This window comes from Euleptes europaea, chromosome 13 (genome assembly GCF_029931775.1).
Source record: "Euleptes europaea isolate rEulEur1 chromosome 13, rEulEur1.hap1, whole genome shotgun sequence".
Taxonomy (NCBI): domain Eukaryota; kingdom Metazoa; phylum Chordata; class Lepidosauria; order Squamata; family Sphaerodactylidae; genus Euleptes; species Euleptes europaea.
Window position 1 is genome coordinate 37,819,153 of NC_079324.1, and position 27,170 is coordinate 37,846,322.

The following is a 27,170-nucleotide window of genomic DNA, read 5'->3' on the forward strand; positions in this document are numbered from 1 at the left end:
AAACCTTCCCTTGGAAAGGGCAAAGAATGTCCGATGCAACCACTGCATCCAAGGATACTAACCCTGTTTCCCTGCTTCCACTTTGCATATTCTGCTTAGCTGCTACAGATTTTTACAGAAATAGCAAGCAATTACATGCAGTTTTAACTTCCCTAAACTTCGTTACCCCCATGGGAGCACAAGGTTTTTACGATTCACATCCCTCCCTCCTGTCAAAAGTGAAGAGTTTCTCCAGCTTGAAAGGCTGCTGCGTCTCTACAACAGATGGAAGAACAACATTCTTGTGGTCTGATACATTTCCAGACAAGCCATTTGCAAAATTCTCCCTATCCTCTTGAGCAGGCATGCAACTCATGGTTCCGTCCTGGCACGGCCCTCTCAAGCTGGAGGTGAGGATTTGCCTTGTCAGCCAACTTTATAAACAGTTCTCTTTACAAATAAGCAAATCTAAACCGGCTGATGAAGGAGGGTTCAAAGGCATTCTTTGCATTTATCTGGCAACATCCGGAATTTGCCTAGATTTTGGCCTAGTTCTCATCTGTCTGGACTGTACCACTTCAGATTGCAGGTGGAGAGACAACCGATCATATGTTCCTCCATTCCTGCACATAGTCTACCCCTTTCCTGGATGGGCAAGTTTTCTAAATGTAAAAAACTTTTTTGTACAGAGGAGCAATCCATCAAGAGAGCTCCCCACCAGCATTTTGAAGTGGTGCAGGCCAAACATGGCTTGTTTACATCCTCAGTGAGAACTAGCCTCTTGCTGCAGAGGCCTAAGACTCTGAGAGGTCTAGCACTTGCCAGAACCTACTATGGTTTCTGGTAAGATTCCATGAAAAGTCCACTACAACTTTGTTAGTGGCAAAATTTGCAAAATGTTGGCTGAAATTCCGTCTTGAGCAAGATCTGTAATGGGAGGAGGGAATGAAAATTCTCCAGAAAATATCCTGATTCACATTTTCTTCCAAAAGGGCAGGTTCTGACATCTACAGCTAGTTTGTCAATTAGATTGCAAAGAGAGGCTGTCATTTTAACTGCCTTTGGCAAGGCATAGGAGTCCCACCAAGGGGCTGTCCCCTTTACACCAGCTGCATCAGGCATTCCGAGGCAGATTTACTCGGAGACATTGCCAACAAACTGCTGCTTTCCCTTTCAAAGGGCGGGTGCTTCTTCATCAACAGGAGCCTTCAAGATGTCAAACATTGCTTGGCTGGTTTACTGAGGATATACTGTTTGCAAAACATGAGGCAGTGGGGCTAAGTCAGGGATACATAGGCAGAGGGTGGAGAAGAGACACAAGGAAAGGGAAGAAGGAAACTGGGAGAGAAAAACACAAGGAAAGAACCTTCACAGAACCCTTATTTACCAGGGACGCCCCCCCCCCTCATTTTCTGGTCCCCAAACCAGGTAAACCATTTTGCTTTGTTAAAAGTTTCTAGTACAGTCATCTTTTGTGGGTCAACACTCCTTCAAAAGTCTCTGAAAGTTAAATTTCTCAGTGGGTAGGAGGATTCACCCAGTTTCTAGCACACATTGATGACAACTGGTCACATGAACCAAACTAGACGTGATGATATCCGTGGGTCCACACTGGTGCCATTTAAAAGAGATTTTAAAATGCTGTGAGGGCCATAGCATAGCAAGTTGGGGCACTCTTATTCCTCCCCCTGCACCTTTTCAAGCGCCAAAAAGGCGGCACCCCCTCCCCCTGTGGCAGCTGTTTAGGCACTTGAAAAGCTGTACGGGGAACAAGAGTTGCTCAGCTCACTGGGCTGGGACCCTCGCAGCAACTTGAAATCTCTTTAAGCTGGCAGTGGCATCCATGGATCAGACCTGTGGATGTTGTCACATCTAGTTTGGACCTAAGGTACCATGCAACGTGCAGCCTATTTCACACCCTGTTCCTGCATTTTCCGAATATATCTTGAACCAAAAGCACAACCATGTTAACACAACATGCAGAACAAAACCTTCAGCAATATGTAAAAGGAGAACGGGAAGAGGGATTCTTGGTACAAGAGAGAGGATGTCACAGGCATGTTGGTGTTTTCAGTTGTGAAAAGCTTGAGGGGACAAACCTCTGAAGGCACTGGAGCATCTCTGAAAATTGTCACTGAGTTGGGAATGTCAGAGTTTTGTTTGCTGTGTTCCACATAGGAGCTCCAGCTCTTGATTAACAGCTCGCCACCCCAGCCCTTTTTAATTTAAATCTTTCAAAAAAAATTAATCACAACAAATGTATTTATTTTATTTCCCCAATTTACAATTGGCTTAATTGCATTTACTTGGAAGCCAGCCCTATACATTTTAATAGAGCTAGTTCCCTGATAAGTATGCCGAGATTTAGGATGTACACTTAGAAAGTCTTCAAGCCATTTATTCAGCTCAATGAGAGGGAGGGGTTCTGCAGCAGCAAAATTGGAGGATATCCAAGCAATGCTTTCTTTGAGACAAGAGCTGCATGGAGGATCTGTGGAAGAAGGCTTCCTCTACCACCATCATCCCACCTCTAAGCAGTAACTGGGAATAGTTATCCCTTGGAAAAGCTGTTAAGGACAAAGAGTAGTGAAATGACAGGATGATTCAGCTGCGTAATTAGCTCAGTAGGAAACGAAACTCAACCCTTCAATATCTTCAAGTGTAACCTAAACTAGGAACAGAGGCTAGGGGAGGAGAAACAGCAGAAGTCCAGCCCCCATGGGAGTTGCATCCTAATGCCTGTAGGGCAAAACAGGTAGGGCTGGCCACTTGAAAGCTCCAGCATGATCTATTGGGTGAAACTGAGGAATGAGCTTGGGCCTTCCTGGATGGTGGGTCTTTTCCCTGCCTCTCAGCACCCATAGTCTGATTATTGGTTATGCAGGCACAGCACCACTCCATTCCTCCACAATCTGGTAGCATTTCACCCATCTGGTACCATCCCCCACATAGTTATACAAGTCGGGCCATAGCTCAGTGGTCACGCATATGCCATGGCTCAGTGGTAGAGCATCTTCTTGGCATGCAGAAGGTCCCAGGCTCAATCCCCGGCATCTCCCGTTAAAGGGACTAAGCAAGTAGGTGTTGTTTAAGACCTCTGCCTGAGACCCTGGAGAGCTGCTGCCGCCGGTCTCAATAGACAATACTGACTTTGATAGACCAAGGGTCTGATTCAGTATAAGGCAGCTTCATGCGTTCATGCGTTCATCTCTTTCTCCTGTATTGAAACCACCACAGAAGATGTTTTGGCATGTGATGCCTTAAGGTTTTAGGGCTAATAGCCCCCTTTCCAAATGGTATTCCTTTGAATCCTTCCTCAAAACCACATCCCCAAGATGCCTTTCGCTTTCATCTCTAACCACTGTCTTGGAATCTTTGGCTACAGTGAGTGGCTCCAATTAGGGATTAATGAGGCGGGAGGATCTAGTAACCTGAACACACAGAGAAAGAGCAAGGAGGAGATGCCAGCTTCCTGCCCAGCCAATAAACAAGATGCCAAATGTCAGGAACAACCATTTTAGATGCCAGGAGTAAGCTGGCAGCTGGAATTTTGTACCACACCCCATAGTCACATAGTCATACAAGTCGGGCCATAGCTCAGTGGTCAAGCATATGCTTTGCATGCAGCAGAGCCTAGGTTCAGTCCCCAGCATCTTCAGTTAAAAGTACTCAGATACCAGGCAGTGGGGAAAATCTCCATCTGCCTGAGAGAGCCCTTGCGGGTCAGTGTGGACAACCACTGTACTAGATGGACCAATAGTCTGGCAGGATAAAAAGCAGCTTCACGCATTTATATGACAGTCTCCAAGTTTCTGTGGAGGAAATCATGAACATGAAATTGATATAAATCTCCAGCTTAATGCAAAGCTAGCCATGTCCTGAAAGCTACAACGATTAAACTCTGGCAAAAATCTCACAAAACTCCTAACTTTTGCATCATTATGCAAAGACAAAAACCACTGAGTGTTGGCAGCTTGAGACCATCCATCAAAGCACTGGAGCAACAAAAATTCTGCAGTCAATGGAAAACTAAGCATCTGCTTAAGGATTTCCCCCCCCACCCGAAAATCTAACACAGCAAGTTCCACCTGCTTTCCTGCATCTGAAACGCCCTTCTGAACTCTTCAGCGGCTCTTAGAGATGATGGATTAATTTTCCAGCTGAACTCCAAGCCTTTTGTAAAGTTAATGGCATTTCACTTGCCTGACAAGGTTAAAAAGCCAACAGACTCTGCCTTTATGAAAGGTCACGGAGATGGGCCGATGGTTTCCCCCGACAGCAACAAAGAGCAACGCTCTGAAGACAGGCATCAGCATCCGCTGCCAACATTCGGTGGCTTTTTTCCCTTGCCAGTTCAAGGTTCTGACAATGCTCATCGTTCATTTGAATTTCAGGACACAACAAGGGCATCACGATAAGTCACATGGAGGTGGCAGGCCAGTCAAAGGCATCTACACTTAACTTTCCAAGGGATGAGGCTGTTCCTTTAAGGACCTTCCTGCTCATCAAGGAAGGGCTTGGGCAGCCATCAGACCTATTACTGGTACATTTCAGCTACGGATGTACACATGAGCCCTTTCCTATTGTATTTTTAATTTGATGTGAGTCTTTTTGTTTTGCCGTTCTTGTTTCTGAACTCTGGGGCCGCATGTTTCTTTTATGCTACTTTTTAATTATCTGGCATTGTAATGTAATCAATGGGAGGGAATCAATTTCAACAGTAATATGTCATTGAGTTTTGTTAGTTAGACGGGGGCGGGGGGAGGACCACTGTGTCATCCCAAGCAGATGACGTGCCAGAAACAGATTTTTAAAGAAAAACAAAGCATAATAATGAAATTCCGTAGCATTAAAACTCAGCTGAGCTCTGCCTGCTGATGGAATAATGCCTGTGCTCACCTGGAGCTCTCCTGGGTCCTGAAGATCTTCCCCAACTCCCGCCTCAAGTGCCATTCACCACAAACAACTCTACCCCATGGTGATCCTCCTCTAGCGGTCTCAGCTATCCTTGTAGGAAGAAGGGTAGCCCAGCCGTGTTTGGCATGAAAGTCAGGTTTCTTTAAGCTGACCATTGGCCCAAATAGACTTTGTGACTGAACAAGAGCTCAGGACTGTGTGTCTACACTCATTTTTCTGCTCACCGCATCTCAATGGAGATAGCCAGAAAACATCACTTGGGACTATAACACTTCAGAATTCTGAATCTGGTTGCATGATAGAAAGAGAGGGCTATGTACAACCACATTCTGCAGCCTTGGGCTCTTAAGCCTTCTGAAAAGAAAGCACGGAACTCTGCCAATTCCTTCCTTCCACTGTAGACCATTCACTATGCTGCTTCAAAGGGTCTGTTGATCCTCAAGAACAAAATTTCAGGGGAGGCTTCTGTGGGCAGTAGTAGAGAATCACCACCCTCTCTTTAAAAAAATGTAAGCACCCTTACGTCTTCAGAACAGTGTGATTGAATACAGGCCGATGCCTCTGCAGATTAAAAAAATGGTTATGTATGGGTGTGAAAGCTGGACAGTGAAGAAAGCTGATAGGAAGAAAATAGATTCCTTTGAAATGTGGTGTTGGAGGAGAGTGTTATAAATACTGTGGACTGCCAAAAAAAAAAAAAAACCAAACAAAAAACAAATCAGTGGGTTGTAGATCAAATGAAGCCTGAACTGACCCTAGAAGCTAAAATGACTAAACTGAGGCTATCGTATTTTGGTCACATCATGAGATGACAAGAGTCACTGGAAAAGACAGTCATGCTAGGAAAAGTTGAGGTCAGCAGGAAAAGAGGAAGACCCAACAAGAGATGGACTGACTCAATAAAGGAAGCCAAGATCTGAGCAAGGCTGTCAAAGATAGGACATTTTGGAGGACTTTCATTCATAGGGTCACCATGAGTCTGAGGCAACTTGACGGCACTTAACACACACACACACACATTGAAAAGTGAGTGAAGGGTTCTAGCTTAGCTTCTCCCTGATGTGCTAATTTTCTATGTGCAGGAAGTTTTTAATCTAGAAGAACATCTAATTTGCAGTGTAAATGAGACTAAGGGCAGGGTCATATTAACCAAAAATGTGGATGGCGTTGCTTATACTGGTCCAACACCAGTTCCTGTGAGCCACAGGATTGATGGGAGTCCAGTAGAGGCTGAAGGTAGTCGTTACGTCTTTGTGGTGGAAATCAGAAAGGATGAGAGACTTGCTGTGCAAGCTGAGAGTTGTCTGAGTGTGCTTCTCTTGGGATACAGAACCTCAAAGAGGAATCCAGGAACTGCTGGTCCATCTCCCACCCACCCCATCATCTAAAAAAATCTCTGCTGTAGAAACACATTAGTAACTTCCATTTATCTGCAAGTCCTCCATTGTGACAGGAGACAGGGTCTGTGGAACAGTAAAAATAACTGCGGAAGTGTACGTTTTAATTAGCATTTTGACAAAACATATGGCAGGAACATAAAGCATCATCTCCATTTTTAACATATTGACTAAATACTTGGTTTTTTTTGGGGGGGGGGTTATTATTTCTCCTTCACTTTGATTTGCTACCGTACATGAACCGTTCAGTTATTAAAAATTGCTTTTCAATCCAGGACAGTACAAGCTTAATTGCAACAACAATGATGGGGATGGCAACGATGCTACTGAAAGGGATGGATGGAGGAGGACCTTCCTGCAAAAATGAGCAGGACTTTGAGCATCCGACTCCCACGACAGAGGTGTGACAGGATGCCTGGATAAGGGTTAAAGCAGGCCCCAGGGGTTTCCCATCTGGCTTCCAGCACAGCTTTTGCTGCCAAGGACTCGCCCTGGCTCCAGGACGCATCTCAGCTGCTTTCCACCCCATTACCCACTAACTCAAGAGCACAACTAGCCATCCTCAGGGTTGTGATGGCATCCCCAGGGATGGATCCAGGGACACTGATGCCATTTAACCGCCTAACAGGAGAGATTTTAAAGAGCCACAAGAGTCAGATCCTGATAGGGCTCACAGAGCAGCAGGACCAGGAGCCCTTGTCCTCCACCCCCCATGCTTCTTCAGGTGCCAAAACAGCAGTGGGTGGGGGGAGATGCCCTGTTAGGTACTAAAATGGCATTTTCCCTGGGTCCAACCTGGGGATGCCATCCCATCTAGTTGGGCCCTTCCTCCCAGGTGAGCAAAGAGAGCAGCAAAGGGCTGTTTAACCCCTGACTCCCCAGTATGAACTGCAATTAGGGTTCTTCCCAAAGACACCTTTCCTGCATACTATAGAACACAGGCCACTGGGACCCTCTCCACAGTCAATTGTGTATTATTTGTTAACTTCATTTATACCCCATCTTTGTCTCCAATGGGGATCCAAAGTGGCATACACGGTTCTCTTTTTCGCCACGGTATCCATACAACAACCCTGTGCAGTAGGTCCGGTTGAGAGTGTGCAACTGACCCAAGCCAGCAAGCTTTCATGGCAGAGTTGGGATTCAAACCTGGGTCTCTCAGATCTTAGTCTGACACTTTAACCACTAGACCACACTGGCATTGCAGGAGGGGGTGGTAGAGTAAGTTATACATCAAGAGCCAAATAATGCCATCATTTGAGAAGTTCTCGTGCACAACCCCCATTGAAATGAAAAGGAAGCTGCATTTGTTTTGATGAGGCACAAGCAGGAGTAGACCTTCCTGACATGCTGAGCCCATGACACAAGAGCATGGGGGCCTCTTACGACAGTCTCGTTTTAGGAATACCTGTAAGATGTTAATTTATTCAGTGTACTCTATTACCACCACTCAGTGGGGTTCCAAAGTTGTAGAAAAAAGTTAACGCATTTAGTGCAAAACAAGGAGCGTCAACAACTATATAACAACATGAAAATGGCGGCATAAAAATGTAAAAGGTTTTAAGCCAGCAATCCAATAACAAACAAATAAAAAACATAAAAATGCATAGAGGAGAAGGAAATGTATAAGAATGTAAGTGTGAAAATAAGCAAGTAGAAAATTCAAAATCTGAATGTGATAAACCTGCATGTAGACCTAGGTATCCTAGAGGCAAGCAAGCCAGTGAACCAGGACTCGATGTAGCTCGTCCTGAGGAGGATACGCTTGATGTGTCTGTCCTGCATAATGTGTGAAAGCGTCCTGAGTCACTTAATAATCAGCCTGATGGGAAAGTTTGCATTCCAGATTTTGAAATACCAAAGGCTACATGCATATAAAGGTAAGCGCTTCACTCACTCTCCGGTTTTATTACTTTTTTGTCACCTCTCTGTTCAGGGCTTATGAAAGAAGCAGGAAGATTAATCTGAACTGCGGTGACACATTTGGGAATCTTCCCCGACTCCCCCTCCCCCACCCAAGTGCTCTGCATCTCTTATTGCCGCTCACCCTTTAATTCCTGCCTCAGTTGCAATACATTTCGTGTTCAGTACTACCCGTGATGCCTGTTAAGAAAAACCTCGAAGTATATTACAGCTGATAATCTCAGAGGGGGGAAAAAACACCACAAAAGCGAGCAATGAGGGAAAGACAAACGGCGGGTGCTGCTGCTTATAACATAGGCAAGTATTTCACAGTCAATAAATACATACAAACTTATACACATGCGATGTAAAATCTTACAATGACCAAAGTAGGGCCCAATAAGGACAAAACGCGTTTTGGCCTAAAAAAAGGCCTTCCTCAGTGGTTAGACATAGAACTGTAATCTAGTACACATCCTAATAATAAAGTAGTGTCATAATGCACAGTAGAAAAATACATACTGTAAAAGCCCTTCTAGTATAGTGAAGCTTCCTGTAAATTTATTTATTCCTTATATACTAGAACATGGCTTCCATGTCTCACCTTCTATTGCATGCCAGGCTTCAAAGGATGTGTATACATCAAGCAGTGTATTAGGTATGCATTGATTGACTGTGAAAGACTTGCCTATGTTATAGGCCTTATGTTTTTAACTTTACTGTACACCTTATTAAAATGTATATACCGTATATACTCGAGTATAAGCCGAGTTTTTCAGCCCAAAAAAAGGGCTGAAAAAAGCCAACTCGGCTTATACTCGGGTCAATACGGTAGGGTAGGGGAGGGGGGAGGAGGGAGGAGGAAAACCTACCATTGCCGCCATCCTTCGCTGCCGGCCCACTCGCGTTCCCGCGGCCTGGGAGCGGCCAGCGGGGCCTGCCTGGGAGCAGGCAGGCCTCACCGCCGGCCCCGCCCGCCGCCGGCCCGCTCTCCTGGGAGCGGCCAGCGGGGCCTGCCTGCTCCCAGGCAGGCCTCGCCGCCGCCCCCGCCGCCTCCCCGCTCGCCTTCCCGCGGCCAGCGGGGCCTGCCTGGAAGCAGGCAGGCCTCGCCGCCGCCCCTGCCCCCCCGCCCCCCCCGCCGCCGGCCCGCTCTCCTGGGAGCGGCCAGCGGGGCCTGCCTGGGAGCAGGCAGGCCTCGCCGCCGCCCCCGCCGCCTCCCCGCTCGCCTTCCCGCGGCCAGCGGGGCCTGCCTGGAAGCAGGCAGGCCTCGCCGCCGCCCCTGCCCCCCCGCCCCCCCCGCCGCCGGCCCGCTCTCCTGGGAGCGGCCAGCGGGGCCTGCCTGCTCCCAGGCAGGCCTCGCCGCCGCCCCCGCCCCCCCCGCCGCCGGCCCGCTCTCCTGGGAGCGGCCAGCGGGGCCTGCCTGCTCCCAGGCAGGCCTCGCCGCCGCCCCTGCCCCCCCGCCCCCCCCGCCGCCGGCCCGCTCTCCTGGGAGCGGCCAGCGGGGCCTGCCTGCTCCCAGGCAGGCCTCGCCGCCGCCCCCGCCGCCTCCCCGCTCGCCTTCCCGCTCGCCTGGGAGCGGCCTGCGGGGCCTGCCTGCTCCCTAGCAGGCCTCGCCGCCGCCCCCGCCGCCTCCCCGCTCACCTTCCTGCGGCCTGGGAGCGGCCAGCGGGGCCTGCCTGGGAGCAGGCAGGCCTCGTCGCCGCCCCCCGCCGCCGCCGGGCCCGCGAGGGTTCCTCCGGCCAGCAGGGGCCTCCTGCAGGTCCAGCAAGGCCTCGCCGCCATCCCCGCCGGGCCCGCGAGGGTTCTTCGGGCCGGCAGCGGCCTCCTGCAGGGCCGGGAAGGCTGCGCCGCTGCTTCCTGCCGCCGCTTCTCATGGTGAGTAGGGGGTTCAGGGGCTCTTCCCCCTCCCCCCCTTGAATGGCACTGGGGTCGGGGTGGGTTGGGGTGGGTTGGGAGGTCCCGGGAGGCCGGTGGGAGGGCGACCTGGGGCAGGGGCAAGATCTTCCCTGCGCTCTAAAATGGCGGCCGCCATTTTAGAGCGCAGCTTTACCAGAAAAGGGAATTTCTTATTGACCCTCGGCTTATATGCGGGTCAATAAGAAATTCCCTTTTCTGGCCTCAAGTTTGGGGGGGTCGGCTTATACTCGGGTCGGCTTATACCCGAGTATATACGGTATTTGTAATTTTAGCATTATCTAGCTCAACCTCTTTGGTTTGGATTCAGCATTTTGGTTGAGTCCCCCCCCTTTTTTTTTGTCGTTGGGTGCTGCCGCTTGTCAGCAACACACTTAGAACAGTTTGCACCTGCTGTTTGTGAGGAAAATTAGAGACCTGGAACACATTGGTGGAACTCAGAATCAAAATTAGGGGGGAGCTGATAACAGACACAGGCATCTCTTTTGCTTTCTTTCCGTCGTCATCAGTTTTAGCCTGCCTCCTTTTTTATTCCTGTAATTGATTATTCTTTTACAGTCTTTTAATACTTTTATACACAGTGGATGCACACTCATGGAAAACATATCCATTTTAATGAGTGGGGGGGGGGGAGAAATGCATCAGAAGGAAATGTCACAGAAGTCACTGTGCTGTGATTCTCCCGGGTTTGTTTCTCAAAAGAAGCCCAACTGAGCTGGAGTTCTTTGAATCAAACCGGAAAGCTTGTGAAATTCAAATCACATCCCTAATCAAAATGCGTCCGCACTGACAGGTATCATTCCCACAATGAGACACAACGGGGGGAGGGGGGGCACCTTAGGCAGAAATGGCCATGCAACAAACAACCCCAGGATTCACTCTTGAAACCGGAAATGTTTGCCTCTCAGCCGATGTCAAATGGGAGGGGGGAATCTTGATCCTCTTCAAAAATCATCTTTTGGATCACATTCCTGATGGGCTTATACTGGTCATCGGGTCAATGGTCCAGTTTCCTATAAAGTTAGCCTATAACCATCTAGCACAAGTTTTTCCAACCCTGGCCCAATAACATTATCGGGACCAGTAATGGGCCAGGGACCATCTTGCTGCATCTCCTACCTGCTGCTTTGCCACTTATGCTGATTTGAAGACAGTGAAACCTGCTGTATGTTAGGAAGCTAGATTTTGTTGTTTTATTGTCCCTGCTTGTCCTTTGCCTTGTGCCTAAGCCTGAACCTTTTCTTTAATATTTTCAGTAAGGCAGGTTGCTTTTATTGGTGTGTTCTACTGTGTGTGAGAGAATCCAAACCCAGTTTCTGTCAAACCATCAGAAGGAGATTTATTCCTATGTCCCAAGTTTGTGGACAGGGGAATCAAATCATTCTTACAAGGATGTGGTGGGTCAGAAACCCCTGTCTCTGACAACATGGAAAAGTATACACAGAAGCTTTGTGTTCATCCCTTGTATTTTCCCCCATGACCATGAGAACTAGAAGCATTTTCATTTCTTTAAAAATAAAAGCTAGGATCTCCAGGATCAAAGGAGCTACCAGTTTTCTAAACATCTGCATTTCAAACTCTGGCATGCAGAAACCCTGCTGAGGCACCCATGAGCCCTTCTTAATTCTTTCTTTTTCCTCTCCCCTCTAGTAGAGGCAGGAATAAGATTTCAAAGTGAAAGCTTAATAAAGATGGTGGAGAACCAACCCAACCTGTCGCCACACAGCATCTGCAGATAACATCATTGCCCCAAAATGCATCTTGGGGGCCTTTTAAAAGTTTGCACAAAGGACTGTGCTGCAGTCTCCAGTTCACAGGCCAGCCGGCCGGCGTCCTCCATGGCCATTTCTATGCTGCTTGCTCTTGAAGTAGCAGCTGTTTCTGCTCTGCACTTTTCTTCCCCATGCACTCTTGACCAGCCTGGGCCAACTCTGCCATTGAAACGGGTGCCAGCTCATGCCCTTCTGCAGCAGGCTGCTAGGCACAGCTGCCAAGGTCCCTCTCTGGACCAAGAAACAGGACCAGTGGGCAAAAAACAGCTAGGAAAGCCACCTATCAACAGTTGTGCCACCAGCCTCCAGTCCCAGGTGGATGCTTCCTTTGCAAAAACAAAAAAAGCCAACCGAGGAAGCACGTAGAAAGAAGCAAGCAGCCACAACAAGCGTTCCTTGGCTGCTTCAGAGAACTGCCAAGTTTCACCTTCCCTGGAGAGTAATGAGAGGACAGATGGGAAATACCGTAGGGATGATATAAATTACCACAGCGGAAAAGCGTTCAGAGTAAACACAGCTATTTAAATTAATGGTCTCCTCCTAAGTTGGGGCAGACAGGAAAGCCCTGGGGGCCCACAGTACACAGCCCATGAGAAGAGACACCAGGGGAAATCAGAGTTGCTTCCCCAGTCCTCAGCAAGGTTAATTTCTTTAAGGTCTGTGCCTCAGTGGGTTGGCGGAGGGAGGGCTGTGGTTGTTATTGACTTGATTTGTACTGGTCTATTTATGTAGCAAATTTTTTGGTGTAAGATGCTTTGGGTCTCTGCAGGGTATACATACTTAAGTAAATAAAATAAAATAATAAAATGAGGGTCCAGACCTTAGTCCAATTCCAGAATTCCTTCTTTCAATTCTCAATGTCCAAAACAGAGGTTTCAAATATGATTCCAGCCAAGGCAAACCAAGAGTTAATTTTTCATCTGCTCACTGCCCAACTTGCCATCTATTAATTAACACACTTATTTAATTAGCCCTTTAGGAATTAAATGCTACAGAAAACATTCTAGGCTGTCAAATGTAAGTTGTCCATTAGTGCAAGACATTAAAAAAAAAGAAAGAAGGTTAACTGATAAATGTTGCAGAGAGCAGCAACTTAATTGGCAAAGGCTGGAGTTGTGCCACTTATTATCAGTTGCTTTGTAATGGGCGCGTGGTGCAATTGGACTATTTTAGCATATTAGGAAAGGGAAGGCGAGCCTTTGGAGGGGAACCAAGCAACCAAGCAATGTGTAATGTGAAAAATGCTTAATTGGGTTCATTAGACTGAAGTGATGGAAACTGGATTTCCTCAGCAAAGCATTTTATCTCTGGGAATGGGGTCGAAGTTCCCTGGAATAATGGCTTTCAAACAGGGAGGCTAGACTCCCCCATAAAGGAACGAGCAACCAGAAGAGGAGACCCTGCTGGCAGGACTCCATGGACCATTCGCTTCTATTAAAAGTCTGGTGGTTCTTTGTAGCACAAGGAAGGTCTCTGGCTCAGTGGTAGAGTTTCTGCTTTGTATGCAGAAGGCCCCAGGTTCAATTCTTGGTATTTCCACTTAAGGTAGGAGGTACTCAAAAGGACCTTTGAGAACCAGCGTGGTGTAGTGGTTCAGAGCAGTGGACTCTGATCTGGAGAACCGGGTTCAATTTCCCACTCCTCCACATGAGCGATGGAGGCTAATCTGGTGAACAGGGTTGGTTTCCCCACTCCTACACATGAAGCCAGCTTGGTGACCTTGGGCTAGTCACACTCTCAGCCCCACCTACCTCACAGAGTGTCTGTTGTGGGGAGGGGAAGGGAAGGTGATTGTAAGCTGGTTTGATTCTTCCTTAAGTGGTAGAGAAAGTCGGCATATAAAAACCAGCTCTTCTTCTTTTCTGCTCAATGACCAGGAGAGCTGCATCCTCATTGCTTGACCTTGGCGGACCAATGGGCTGGCTCTGCATATGACAGCTTCTTTGGTGCATATGGATATGGTGCTCTGCGATCTTCGGGCATTTCTTCTCCCAACAGGTATAGTGTCATTTCTATACCTGATCACAGTCCTAATCCCTTATTATCGACAACATTTTCTGCGATGTCCCTTCTATAGTCTGGAAACATCCTAGAATGTTCCTCATCCCAGCCGTAGTCCTTCAGCTGTTCCTCCACTACGAGAGGGTTCATTAATAAATGTTACGTTCACAGCACGGTAAGCCATTTAGAAAGATCCATAATTAAACTTCAACAAAGAGCTCCGGGGCATTGTAAAGGAGAAATTTAAGTTGATTCATGATGTGCCATTTAACCAATTTAAGTCTGAAGAATAGGCATATTACCAGAAGCCCAATGCAAGTGTGATTCGGGAGCTCTTTTAGGACAAGGGTGGGTGGGTGAACATACATAGGGTATATTTGTTACGGACAACATTGCAGCAGCAAGTCCCACTCCACCCAACGTAAGTTTAGCCTCCTGCATGCAAAATTTGCAACTGGAGGAAAGAGGGGAGAGAGGAGCTGGTGATGAAGCAGAAAGAACAGGCTATAGATAGGGTTGCCAACCTCCAGGTACTATCTGGAGATCTCCTGCTATTACAACTGATCTCCAGCTGATAGAGGATTTTATTTCTTTTTTGCCAATATAATCTTATTTAACAACTGTGCCAAATGTAGAAATAGTGTGGCACAAAATAATGACTGTTGTTACGTTTGAGAGATTTTTGCTTTTGCTTTTACTTCAGAAAAGTTTTTCTCTTCAGGATTTGATTTCCTTTTTGCCAAAATGGTTTTATGTAACAAATGTGCCAAATATGAAAGGATTATAGCACAAAATAACCATGATAGTTGTTCTGTTTAAGAGACTTATGTCTTTTCTTTCACTTAGAAAGGTCTTCTCTTCAGGATCAGGGTCAGACGGTTTGCAACCTCTTACTTCACCTTTATAAGGGGTGTGTCATTACTCATTAAATGATACTAGCCTGGCAGTTATTCCCGTCAAGCACATCTGGTGGTCATCTCAGCCCTCTGTTTCCTGATTAATTCTTATTCAATATTTGCAACACCAGTTTGCTAATGGTTTGAGGGACTTGGCTAGTCAATTTTTTTCCTACGCTAATGCCCTTATGCTTTAAACCTTCGGTATAATGGCAACGTCTAACCTGTTTTTCTTTTATCCACTAAGGTGGTGTTTCTGGTTGCTGTCATTTAACCTGTTTAACTTATTGGTCTGTGATCACTTTCCATCAGGTTAAGGTAGTATTACCTAGATTGGAGTTCGACCTTGGGTAAGGTCCCGTTGCCGAACCTGTTTTCTTCTAAATCCTCTGTCGCTAACTGAGCAATCTCTTCATACAATCAAGTGCCTGAAGACCATGTCCTTCAGGTTCCATGTAGCACATAAACAACCTATTGGTCTAGTGCACGGAAGGCTGAACCAGCAGCTTCTTTGGAAACTGTTTCCGGATGGGTGGACACTACAAGACTTTGTGTTTATAGCAATGCTGAACTATGCTGCCCACTCCATATGGAGGAGTTTTGCAACAGGGCTCATGTCTCTTTCGCTGCTTTCCTTGCCATGACAGATTTCTGAGGCTTCTCTAAAGTGGCAACCTGGTCCTTCGATCCACATACCTCTGGCATTGCCCTGTAGATGAGGTCTCCAGGGAGGAAACAGCTGTTTGGGAGAGTTGCCTTTTAATTAGGTGACAAGCCCACACCCACCTCCATGGTAGGTGAGCTTGCTATTCTCCCATGCGGGACTGCACAGAAGCCACGAAGATGAAAAACAGAGTGGCACTTACCTGTAACTGTTGTTCAGAACTGTTGTTCATCGAGTGGTCTTCTGTGCAGGCACGCATCCCTCCCTTCTTTCCCCGCTGTGGGCTACTGCTTTGTGGCTATGGTGGTCTTCCACGGCGGCGAAGGGAGAACTGAGGGGGGAGCGCCCCTCCTCCCTCCATCACATGACAGTTGGGCGGGAAGCCGGCTTGCTCTCGGCCTGGGACGGAGGGGAGGGGGAGAGCTCCAGGCGTTCTGAAGCTCCTAAAAGCTTTCTGGTCAGTTCTCCGTGGCTGGCCTGTGCAAGCGCAGTCCCCATGCGTGCCTGCACAGAAGACCACTCGATGTACAACAGTTACAGGTAAGGGCAACTCTGTTTTTCCAGCTGTTCCAGACAGAAATATCCCAGCCTTCTCCCTTCAAAAGCCTGTAGAGCAAAGGTTCAATTTAGGCATGAAGATTTCATCTAGTTTTTGTATCCTGACTCAGATACACACACAAAGGTGTATTGTGCAGAAAGGGACACGAAAATTGTCTATGCAGAGGGAACCTTTTTAAGATGGAAAAAATACAGTTTCTAAAGGGTGAGAAGCAGCCCTGCAAACCAGGGGCTCACAAGCATATTTGCAGGGGCCAGGCAGCTTTTTCTGTCTGACCACCGTGTCACACACTCCAAGGGCACTTGAACACATGCCGAATAATGCACTCAGAGCCAGCGTGGTGTAGTGGTTAAGAGCGGTGGTTTGGAGCGGTGGACTCTGCTCTAGAGAACCGGGTTTGATTCCCCACTCCTCCACTTGAGCCGCGGAGGCTAATGTGGTGAACTGGATTTGTTTCCCCACTCCTACACATGAAGCCAGCTGGGTGACCTTGGGCTAGTCACACTCTCTCAGCCCCACCTACCTCATAGGGTGTCTGTTGTTGGGGAGGGGAAGGGAAGGTGATTGTAAGCCGGTTTGATTTTTCTTTAAGTGGTAGAGAAAGTCGGCATATAAAAACCAACTCTTCTTCTTCTTTCAGTCCACTCTGAAAGCACTTTGCAGCTGGATTTTACTGTGTGCAAACTATCGTTAAAGTGGATTGAAAGTGCACTATTCAGTATGTGTGAAATACTGAGTTAGGAAACAGGTTGCCAATCTCCTGGGCTGGTCATGGCAACCCAAACAGAGGCAGGCCACCACTGTTCCAGCCGCACGCCTAGCCCCTAAATACTACGGGGAAGGCTTTTGCACGCGAGTGAAACTGACACAGCCACTCCTGTGTATCCGGAGCAGCTGGCAGCTGAGAAACAGGGGCAAGGTCAACCTCTCCAGTGAGCCAGAGGGACTCAATTTCCTGAGCATCTCTGTTCCAGCAGAAACCATGTCAGGGAAGATGCCCAGACATGTAGCCTGCACCAACATCCCTCCCCTTGCATCATCAGCAATGATTAACCAGCCATCGACAGACATTGAGAATCGTTATCACACCTTTGTGTCAGTTCGCTAATCTCATCAACCAGAGACTGCTGGTTTCTCCTGGGGTTGCGCAAGTCACTGTGTTTACAATAGATTTCAAAATTGTCACCACCCCACCCAGGCAGCTGACCATTAAGGCCCTTTGTCACCTTTTGTCACCTGGGAACCTCGGAGGGTAATCCAATCACCTTCCCCCCACCCCATAAAACAGTATAACTGAGCTGCTGAAAGTCCAGACGATCCCTTGGCCCTTCCCCTCCATACTGCCTGGCATTCTGCCGGAGTGGGCATTCTTGCTTGAACACACAGAGGGTTCCCCCTGTCCCCTTTTTATCCCCCATAGCCTACTGGAACCCAGGACGGACAACTCCTCTACTGGAAAGGTGTAGTATATCCCTTAATCTGCCTGCCACATAGCAAAAGTCTCTTCCTACCACCTGTTATTCCTAGATTTTTTGAATGTATGTGTGTAGTGCTATATTGAATGCGTGAACTACATAAACTCTCTTAATTTGTAATCCTTTTGCCTCTGTCTTTATTCTAAGGTCACAGAATGGGCTCTGGTATAGTTGGTTGGTCTTGCTATATAAATATTGTAGTTTCCGATTGCTCAAGCTAATTTCCCCATTTAAAGAGCAATTCGGGTAACAACTGTCCCTACTTACCAGTGTCAGACCCAGTTTTTCGATACCTTCCTTTCTTAAGTCACAGTCTCTGTCTATGACTTTGGCAGATGCCTTGTTAAAAAATGTTAAACGAGTTGCTTGAATTGCCATTGCTCAGGGTTCAGCTCCCTCCCTGGGGATGTCTCCAAACAGGAGGGTGAACGCATCTCCTATCTGGCACTGATCCATGCTTAAGCATGAGCACCATGGTGCCAAGAACTGAATTGCCTGCCATTTCATACACTGAAATTATCACCATTCCTTACAGCGGTGTATTATTCAGATCACACTATCAACGTGCATGAGGCTTTACAGAGAACCACTGCACTGAGGAGATGCTAATAATCAAAAATTTAGCTGAGGGAGTGGAGGGAGGTGAAATTAGAGAGGGGAAGAAGTGGTGCTCCTTCCAGTTAAATGTGCGTAGGGTTGGGGTTTTATGAAATGATGGGATTTGCAGGGGGAGAGAGAGGCTCTGCATCGCGCAGGTGTTCTGGGAGGCACTGCTAGGCATAAGGGAGAAAGGGCCGCATTATTTGAGGAAGCAGAAGAGCTTTGGATAGTTGCGAGTTTGGAGCTGGTGGAGTGACACTATGGGAGAGATGTCTTAGGATAAGAGACAACGGGGAGCAAAGCCATATGGTAAAAAGTTAAGGATGAAGACACATGAACACATGAAGCTGCCTTACACTGAATCAGACCCTTGGTCCATCAAAGTCAGTACTGTCTACTCAGACTGGCAGCAGCTCTCCAGGGTCTCAGGCAGAGGCCTTTCACATCACCAACTTGCCTCGTCCTTTTAAGTGGAGATGCCGTGGATTGAACCTGGGACCTTCTGTATGCCAAGCTGATGCTCTACCACTGAGGCACAGCCCCTCTCCTATCAAGACATTATACTATTAAGACATTATACTTGATCCAGAGCACCCCAGAATCCAGTTAGGGAGTTAAGAAAAGGGCATCACATGGACAGAATGACAAGAGAGGTGAATGATTAGGGTGGCAGAATGCTGGACAGGGGGGAAGGGGATTTGAGCAGGGCTGGACTGGGGGGAAACAGCCCTGGAAAAGGGACCTGACCTAACCTGCATTAGCCCTGCTCCTCCAAGGAGGGAGGGCGAGCCTGTCCAGTCATCCCCAAGGAGGAGGTTCCCAGCCAAAGTGAGCAGCATGGCAGGGTGAGGCAAAGTGGGATTGGGTGAGGCCTGGTGGGCCCCTCCTGTCCCCCACCACAGCTGGGGTGGGTGGGCACATCACTCACCATGGCAAGTCCTCCTTTCCCATGCCTCCAGCTTGCACCCACCCCTCTCTTTGGGCTGGGGTGACCCTGGCAAAGGGAGGGTGGTCCCAGGGTGAGGTGGCCCCAGCAGGGGGCTCCACCAGCCCATCAGTCCACCAGGACTCTTTCCGGTGGCATTAATGGCCAATCTGCCCCCAGGATTGAGTTGTGACAGCAGGAGACCAGATAGGTAGAGGTTGCAATAAGTAAGGCAAGAGGAGGCCAGAGCATGAACCAGAGTTTGCACTGAGGGGCAAAGAAAAGGGGCTGTATTTTTTGCACCGCTGTAAAGGAAGAAGTGACATGACTTGACAACAGACCACGCATGGGTTGCAAGAGAGAGAGAAGAATCAAAGGAATATTCAGAATTCATGCCTGTTCTACACTAGGGGCAATGGACAATCTTCCCACTTTGTTTTGCTTCAGAGGTAAAAAATGTCCAGCCTTCATTCTTCCTAGAGCATGAAAATGCAATAACAACAATAATGTGAAAGTTTAGGTATGGAAATGCTTTTAGACTACAACAGGTATTAATGTCCATGTAAACACTACCCGCATCACAATCAGAGGCCTTCAGATTGAAAAGGTAGTTATTAAAACAGAAGTCAGAAATGCACCTTGGTCCGAGATGGCAGCTTAGTCTCATTTTGCCTCTAGACGTGTGAAAATGACCTTAAAAATGTACAACACACTCAGAGGGCAATCCTATACAGAATTACTCCAGTCTAAGCCCATTGATTTCAGTGGACTTGGACTGGAGTAACTCTGCCTAGTCTAGCACTGTCAGAAACCACAGCCAGCTTCAAAACACCTGCAGGTAGTAGTAGGAGGTTATTAGGCAAAGGTTGGTACTTTGGAGCAATTGCTCTCATTTCATAGTGAGGAGTTGCTGGTTGATCAGTGGTACTTACTCCATGACTTGTGGTGAGCCACGCTTGCAATTCCTACCAACCAAAAGAACCACATGACTATTGTGTGCCCGACAGACTGTACTAAAGGTCTGAGAGTGGATGGCAAACCACAGACACGCAGACATATGCACTAACAGGAGAAAATGGCAGCAGGAATTGACAGTAAGCTCTTCAACAGTCTTTCGGGTGTGGGTCAATGCTTGACCCATATGGATGCCAGACATGTGCAATGGATGACTGTGCTTCCAAAAGGAAAGAATGACATTTGTGAAGGTGTATCCTGGGGAGGGAAAAGGGTCACCATGGAAGGGAGTATAACTAATTTGTCACTCGGCTCGTACTTTTGGAGCAACTGGCTTTTGTAATCCCTGCATAGGCAGGAGGTTCTTTGTTTCTTTACAAATGGCATTACTGGGAGCTACAGAAGGCTGGCAAGCACTCCCTGGGTAGAAGTGTGGGTTGAAACACAAGCTGGAATCCAAAGAGCCACATTTGGTACACCCCAAAGACTTGCCTGGGATTTTTAACAGCCTAGGCCATATCAAAAAGTGTTTTGAACGTCCAAACACATTCTCTCTTGCAGCATGTGGGGGAAGGCTGTGGACGGGGATGCACAAATTCAAAGTTCCATTGGGTGCACAGGAACTAATTTTATGATCTTTTGGGTCTTGGCCCAAAGGACACAGGAGGGCACTGTGGTCAGTGTTTGGTGGTGGAGGGAGGGTACTGGAAAAAATTGTTCAAGGCAGCATTTTGGCAGCAGGCTGAGATAGGTGTGGGATGTGGGAGAGAGAGGGAAGCAGAATTCAGCAATGAGGCTAAGGAACACTAGAATTCATAGTCAGAAAGGACAAAGTTCTGTAGCCAAGGCCTGCAGCAGCTCGGGCCAATGAGGAGCCATCCTTAGGCATAGACCATACAGGAGGACACTTTAGCTGGAGCTGGACTGTTGGTTCTTATCCCAGCATTGCCCCCAACCAGTCGGAGCTCTCCAAGGTGGCAGCTCTTCAAGCTCTCAACCAGATAACTCCCTCAACTCGAGCTCGAGACTGAACCCAACACCTTCTGTGTGCTCTACAGCCCCACCCTTGGGACAGCACCCCTCCTTCAAGATCCCAGTGCCCAGACTATAGCAACCTCCTCTAGATTCCCACTGCTCTGTTGCAGTTCTAAAGACAGCAAGAGGGCAGCACCAAACAGTGGAAAAGCCAGAAGGCAAAAACCCAAAGCACATGAGATAAAGGTTTATAAAAAGCCCTCCAAGTTTTGGGAATGTGCCCTAACCTGGGTAGCTCAGGCTTGCCTGATCTCATCAGATCTCAGATGCTAAGCAGGGTCAGCCCTGCTTAGTACTTGGATGGAAAACCACCAAGGAATAACAGGGTCATCATGCAGAGGCAGGCAATTGCAAACCACCTCTGAACGTCTCTAGTCTTGAAAACCCTACAGGGTAGCCATAAGTCAGCTGTGACTTGAGGGCATTCACACATACACAAATATATTTATCTCGCAAATTCTGTGATGTGCAGAATATCCATTAATGTGACAAGCCCAAACCCTGCTCCCACCTCATTCCCAAGTCTCTCTCTCTCTGTCTCTCTCTTTCTCACACACACACATATATACAGGCATGATTTACATGTATGATTTTGTTATGTACATGTATGCTTGTGCACATGAGAGCACAGTTGCCATGACCTGCCCTATTGCCTTTTACAGTGCCCCTCAGCTCACAGCAAAATGTTATTTCCCGCCCCAGGGGCACAGAACTAGCACACCCCTCAAAAGACTAAATCTGTGCCACGAAACCAGAGTAGGAGTAAAGAAGAGATGCACAACTGCTGTTTAGTTCCCTGTGTTGCTGGTGAATGTTGCTGCCTCCCATTTTGCAGCACAAAACTGAACAAAGGCAAACTGAACTTACCATAGAGAATTGTGATGAGGGACACCGGCATGACGAGGATTCCCACCAACATGTCTGCCACCGCCAAGGACATCAGGAAGTAGTTAGTGGCATTCTGGAGCTTCTTCTCCAAAGAAACAGCCAAGATGACTAAAATGTTCCCCCCAATTGTCAGCAGGATGATGATCAGGATGAGGAGGGCTGGCCAGTTCTTCTCCCTGATGGACTTCCGAAAGACTTCTGCCCCCTCAGAGATGTTCAGAGGATCAGACGATGGGGAACTCTGATTCAGAGTCAAATTGTGGCTCAGCGGCCAAGCCATCAGACCGCTGTGCTGGCTGAAGTCCAGTGTGACAGACACTGTTGTAAGGCCAACGAGAACTCCAGCCCCATTGATGGCACTCATAGTTTGCAACGGATCCTCCACGCTCCTTAAAAGCGCCTCAGCGCTAGTACCTTTCACAAATAGCAGAAGGTCCAAGGCAACAACTGGATCTCATGATCCCTGGGTCACCAAGGTGCTTGACCTTCCACAGGGGATGAAAGCTTGCTGATGCCAGAGTGCAACTCTTCTGGAACGCCATTAAAGCAGGGCCCCATGGCTTGAGAGGGGCAACCAGCAAGAAGCGATGGGATTTTTTTGACGTCCAGCTCTCCCTCAAGGCCAACATTCTGCAAAGGAAAGAACAGAAGCTCTTCATTTTCATAGACATCAGAGCAGACTGATGGCTGGGATCATAAACGAACAGTCACCCCACCAAGCTGAATATGGCTGCCTCCAACCACCAGCCATGACTCTCCAGCTTGCCAGCTGCTTGACGGTCCTCCCTAGCTCTGTGCTTCACATCCTAGGCAAGACATTTATGGACCCACTGGGGGACCACTTTTTAAGGCTGGTAGGCTCCTCTTGGCTTGGTGGGATACAATTCTGGGCAGAATTGTTGAACGGCAATATGTGCTTCAAAGGTGAATTCTGTCTGTCTCACACAAGCTTCTGCCACACAGCCACATAATTTGTCAGTCTTTAAGATATCATAAAACAGCCTGTGGGTTTTTTTGTTTGTTTGTTTGTCTGTTTTTTTTTTTTTGTTTTTTCGCTGCAACAGACTAACACGGCTACCCCTCTGGAATGTTCTCTACAATCAGCTGGCAATTCCAGTCAATTCCAAGCATCCAAAGAAAGTCAAAAATAACCCATTGCCCTAAATGGAAGCATTTGGGATCATTCCATGTATCATGAAGTGAAGCAGGAGAGCTATAAAAACTAAGAAGCCAGACATAACTTCTCCCTGGGATTGATATTTTTGGCTAAAGAAATTTATACAATAGTCTAATTCAAAACAGATCTGTTGGCAATCACACGGAATAAGTAAGCTGTACAAAACAAAAAAGGAGGGAGGAAAAAATGGAGATCTGAGGTATATCACTCGTGCTTTTCCCCCTAAAAAACAATGATAACGCCACCTTTGCATTCTCTTTTTAGGCAGCTTTTTCTACATTAACCGTGGAGCAGGTGGCACAATCAATACTACCCAATGTTCAATATTCAATCCCATTCTATGCCAAGAGCAATTCAAGTGGGGTAGGGTGGGATTAGATGCAAGGGTTTGTTTAATCTGTGGAAAAGCCTCTGGAGCTTTTCATGGCAGGAAGAGATGCATTATTAGCTGCTAAAGCTTGCAGATAAAGTTACTGTTGAAAGCACAGGAGTAGCAGCCAGTTGAAAAGTTCCTGATCCTATTCAAACAGCAAAGCTTTCCCCAAGCTTAGGCTACTTGGTCACTAACAATGGATGCTAATCAATGGGCAGATCCCTTCACCTTCTTTGGAAGCCTCCTACCTTTCAAGTGGGTGTGGTTCAGAAAAATTGCTGGGAGCCACAGCCATCTGAAGGGCAGAAGCCTTGCCCAATCAGAATGAGAGCTGGCAGGAGCAGTCTGGGTTTGGGGTCTATGGTTGAAAAGAGCATCTGGAAAGCAAGCCTGGAAAGCAAACAATAGGGGATTTTGTGGAATTGGGCCCACCCTGTGTACTTGCTTCTGCACCCTGTAATTTCTGATCAACCAGTGCATTTGAACAGCAAATGACTAAAAAGGCAGGTTTTCTCCTTCAAAAGAAACGGTTCTTGTAAAGACTGTGGTCTGAAATTCTCATTGCGTATAAATGGCAGCAGAAAAAAATGGACCAATGTAGATATAGCCCAGGGGTCAGTCCAGCTGTGTGCAAACACAGGTGACAATTTACTCCTGGTGAAGGCAGTCTGTTTTTAGCATTCAAAACAAAGAGTTCACCGGCAGTGCAAATTCTACTTAAAAAGGAAACAAAGCATCTCCCTTTCTGGAGATGACCCCACAGAGAGAGGCACTTTCCATGCCAAATGGGTTTTAGAAAAAAACTGGCCTGGGCAGACTCAAAAGCTGCAGAACGGAAACCACCTATTTCATTCTCTCCAAAGCCAACATCCTTGCAGTTTCATTACACCTGCCGGCAGTTTGAAGTGGCACATAATTACAGCAAGAGGAATGGCTGGGCTGCAAAAGCCAGAGGCGAAATCAATGTCAAAAACAGAGAGGGAACAGTAAACAATTAACCCCACTTCCCTATTTCCAGCATCGCAGAGGAAAACAGAACGATAATTCCTCCGAAACCTGGCACAGCCGCCTGCCTATTATTAATAGCGAAGCCAGGTGGAGGAGTCATTATGAGCCGCAGATCCACATTGCAGGACAATGACGGCAAACAGAAGGAGAGCCATTCAGCTCTAAGGAGCTCCGAAGGAAATGGTATAACACTGATGAGGGTTTATTAAAGCTCAATTACAGAGCCGGTGATCAGACCTGCCAGAGAGAGTCTTGTGAGGGCTGCGTAACAGTGAGGGTTGGGGGAAGAAAGAGTAAAGAAGAGGGAGAGAGAGAAAACTGCAAAGGAGGAAACCACAAAGGAGTGACAGCACTTGGGGACAAAGCCGGAAAGGGAACACGTTGCATTCAAGCAGAAATGCCAGCCTCCCCCTCCCCTCCCATTCAAAATCCAGCATGCTAACATACATATCTGAGTGAGGATTTCTGTGTGAGAAGCTTCTTTTGCTTATCGGGGGAGGGGCTGTGGCTCAGTGGTAGAGCATCTGCTTGGCATGCAGAAGGTCCCAGGTTCAATCCCCGGCATCTCCAGTTAAAGGGACCGGGCAAATAGGTGATGTAAGAGATCCTTTACTGCCTGAGACCCTGGAGAGCTGCTGCCAGTCTGAGTAGACAATACTGACTTTGATTGACTGAGGGTCTGATTCAGTATAAGGCAGCTTCATGTATTCATGTGTCCTCGGGGCTCTTGGACTCTCTTTACCTCCCCAACAGCTGATCTTGTGGGATGCTGCATTGCTACAATCCAGGTTCCAGGGAAAACAAGAGTCCTGGTTAATGGAAAGTTGGAAAATAAGGGTTCTTCACCCTCAGCAGGACTAATTCTGCACTAGGGGACAATTCGGCAGACTTTGATGTGAAGCACATGCACATTGGCCAACATGCGCTCTGCACAATATATTTTCAAATGTGCTTTTTCTCTGTGTCCATGGGTATGTGCAAGCCAGAATGCAACCCACCCAGCAATTTTCTAAATGCACAGTAGGGGTGATGCTGTCAACCCCAAGAAAACAGGTGAGAGGCTGGATGGAGGCACCAAGCCCCAGGTCAGAGATTCCCAAGGAGCAAACTCAAATCAGTGTTTAAGTAGAGGCTCAGCCAAGCAGAGGAAGTATGAGCAACGAGCAACAACAGCACCTAATACAAGAAATGCAGGAGAGATTCCCAAGAAATGGCTTCTCCTAAGAAGAAACATCTCCTAGCCTTCAGTATAGAATTTGAACTACAGGCCCCAAGTCCCAATGCAATCCTGAATGGCATTTCTGGCACTAAATTCAGCATGACCACTACTCTAATGGACTATGTCCACCAAAAAAGGTATGCATTATAGAGATCCTGGGGTACGGCAGTCCTGACCAGGGGTAGCTTTCTGTTCTTTATTGGAAGTTCAAACTGTGTATCAATGGGTACATCTGCACATTACCAGATATTGAGCTACTGTTGCACTATAGCAATCATGTGCCACTGGATTGCCTTGTGCACACAAGATAATCCGGCAGAGACAATTGTCATAGAGCACAGACAGTGCAATACCCAGTGATGAGTGTATGCAGCCATTGTGGTCCAAACTACAGAGTTAAGAAAAAGGCACTAGCTTCTGTTGATTTTGTAGCCCAACAGTGACAAATACAGGCCGAGGCCTCAGATCCTGCCCACCCTCAATAGCTTTCCCAATCCCTGTAGTTTATGCCAGGGCTGACGTCCCCTTTTTACTGTAACGGATGGAGAAGAGAAGGAGCAAATTTCCAAGCACTTCAAGCCTTCAGATGATGGATCAACACCCTGCCGGAAACTCTTGTTCCAGTAACGGGTGAAAAGGTTTAAGGTGCCAGCAGGGTCAATCTCAGACTCCTTGACCTTTACATCTGTGAATAAAACAAAGCAGCACTTAACTGACACAGCAGGGCAGGCTGAACTCAGGAAATGAATATTAACATTTTGTAATAAAAGCATGAATTATGCATGGATTGCCAGCATTAGCAATGAACGTCTTGGTTCTGTTTCAGCCCCTGGACCTTAAACCTTCCTTCCTTTAGTTAATATCCAGGCTCATAACTTCTAATATATATATATATTAGTGCCATCTCTAGTTGGGGATGCTTTAGCATTGCATGTGATGATTTGCAGGGGTGGCTGTTGCCTCCCCAAAGCAGGGGTGATAGAAGTTCCACCCACTCTTCCTAGCCACTCCCACATCTTCCCTCTGCTCCACACACCGAAAGCTCCTTCCAAGCTGGTCATGTCATGCTCCACCTCCTACCAAAGCCCATCTCAGAAGAATGCCCTCAGAACACATCTGTTGCCTGCCCCCACTTGGTATGAGAGAGGTTTTCCTTCGTGATCCTTGCTGGGCTGCAAAAGTCCCAGGGATTCAGTCTCTTCCTCCTCCAAGTCCCTTCTGAGTTGGGCTTTGGCAGGGCATGGGACATGGCTGCTCCCCTCTGTCGTTGCCCTTTCCTTCAGTCTCTTCTGTTTGTCCTTTACTGTCCACACTTAGCTTGCATCTACGTGGGGACTCCAGTCAGGTGAGATATAGCCATTGACAGTGCAAAATTCAGGAATCAGATGCAAATCATGCTTTAGCACAAACCACATTAAAAGAATGGGGAACCAAGATGCCAATGAGTATAAGCATATGATTAGAAGGTGGACTGTCCACCTTGCAGCAAGGGACCCTCCTGTATGCGGCCCAGCT

At 47.5% G+C, this 27,170-nt stretch overlaps 1 protein-coding gene across 2 annotated transcripts in view; it reads right to left on the reverse strand.

Annotated features, from left to right (window-relative positions):
- HTR2C (5-hydroxytryptamine receptor 2C) overlaps positions 1–22,396 on the reverse strand; it is a 34,729-nt gene extending 12,333 nt beyond the window's left edge. For both annotated transcript variants that reach the window (XM_056859390.1, XM_056859389.1), the window contains exon 1: positions 21,858–22,396. In XM_056859390.1, the coding sequence (XP_056715368.1) occupies positions 21,858–22,242 (385 nt within the window). In that variant the 5' untranslated portion in view covers positions 22,243–22,396. The remainder of the gene's footprint in view (positions 1–21,857) is intronic.
- Between the last annotated feature and the right edge of the window lie 4,774 nt (positions 22,397–27,170).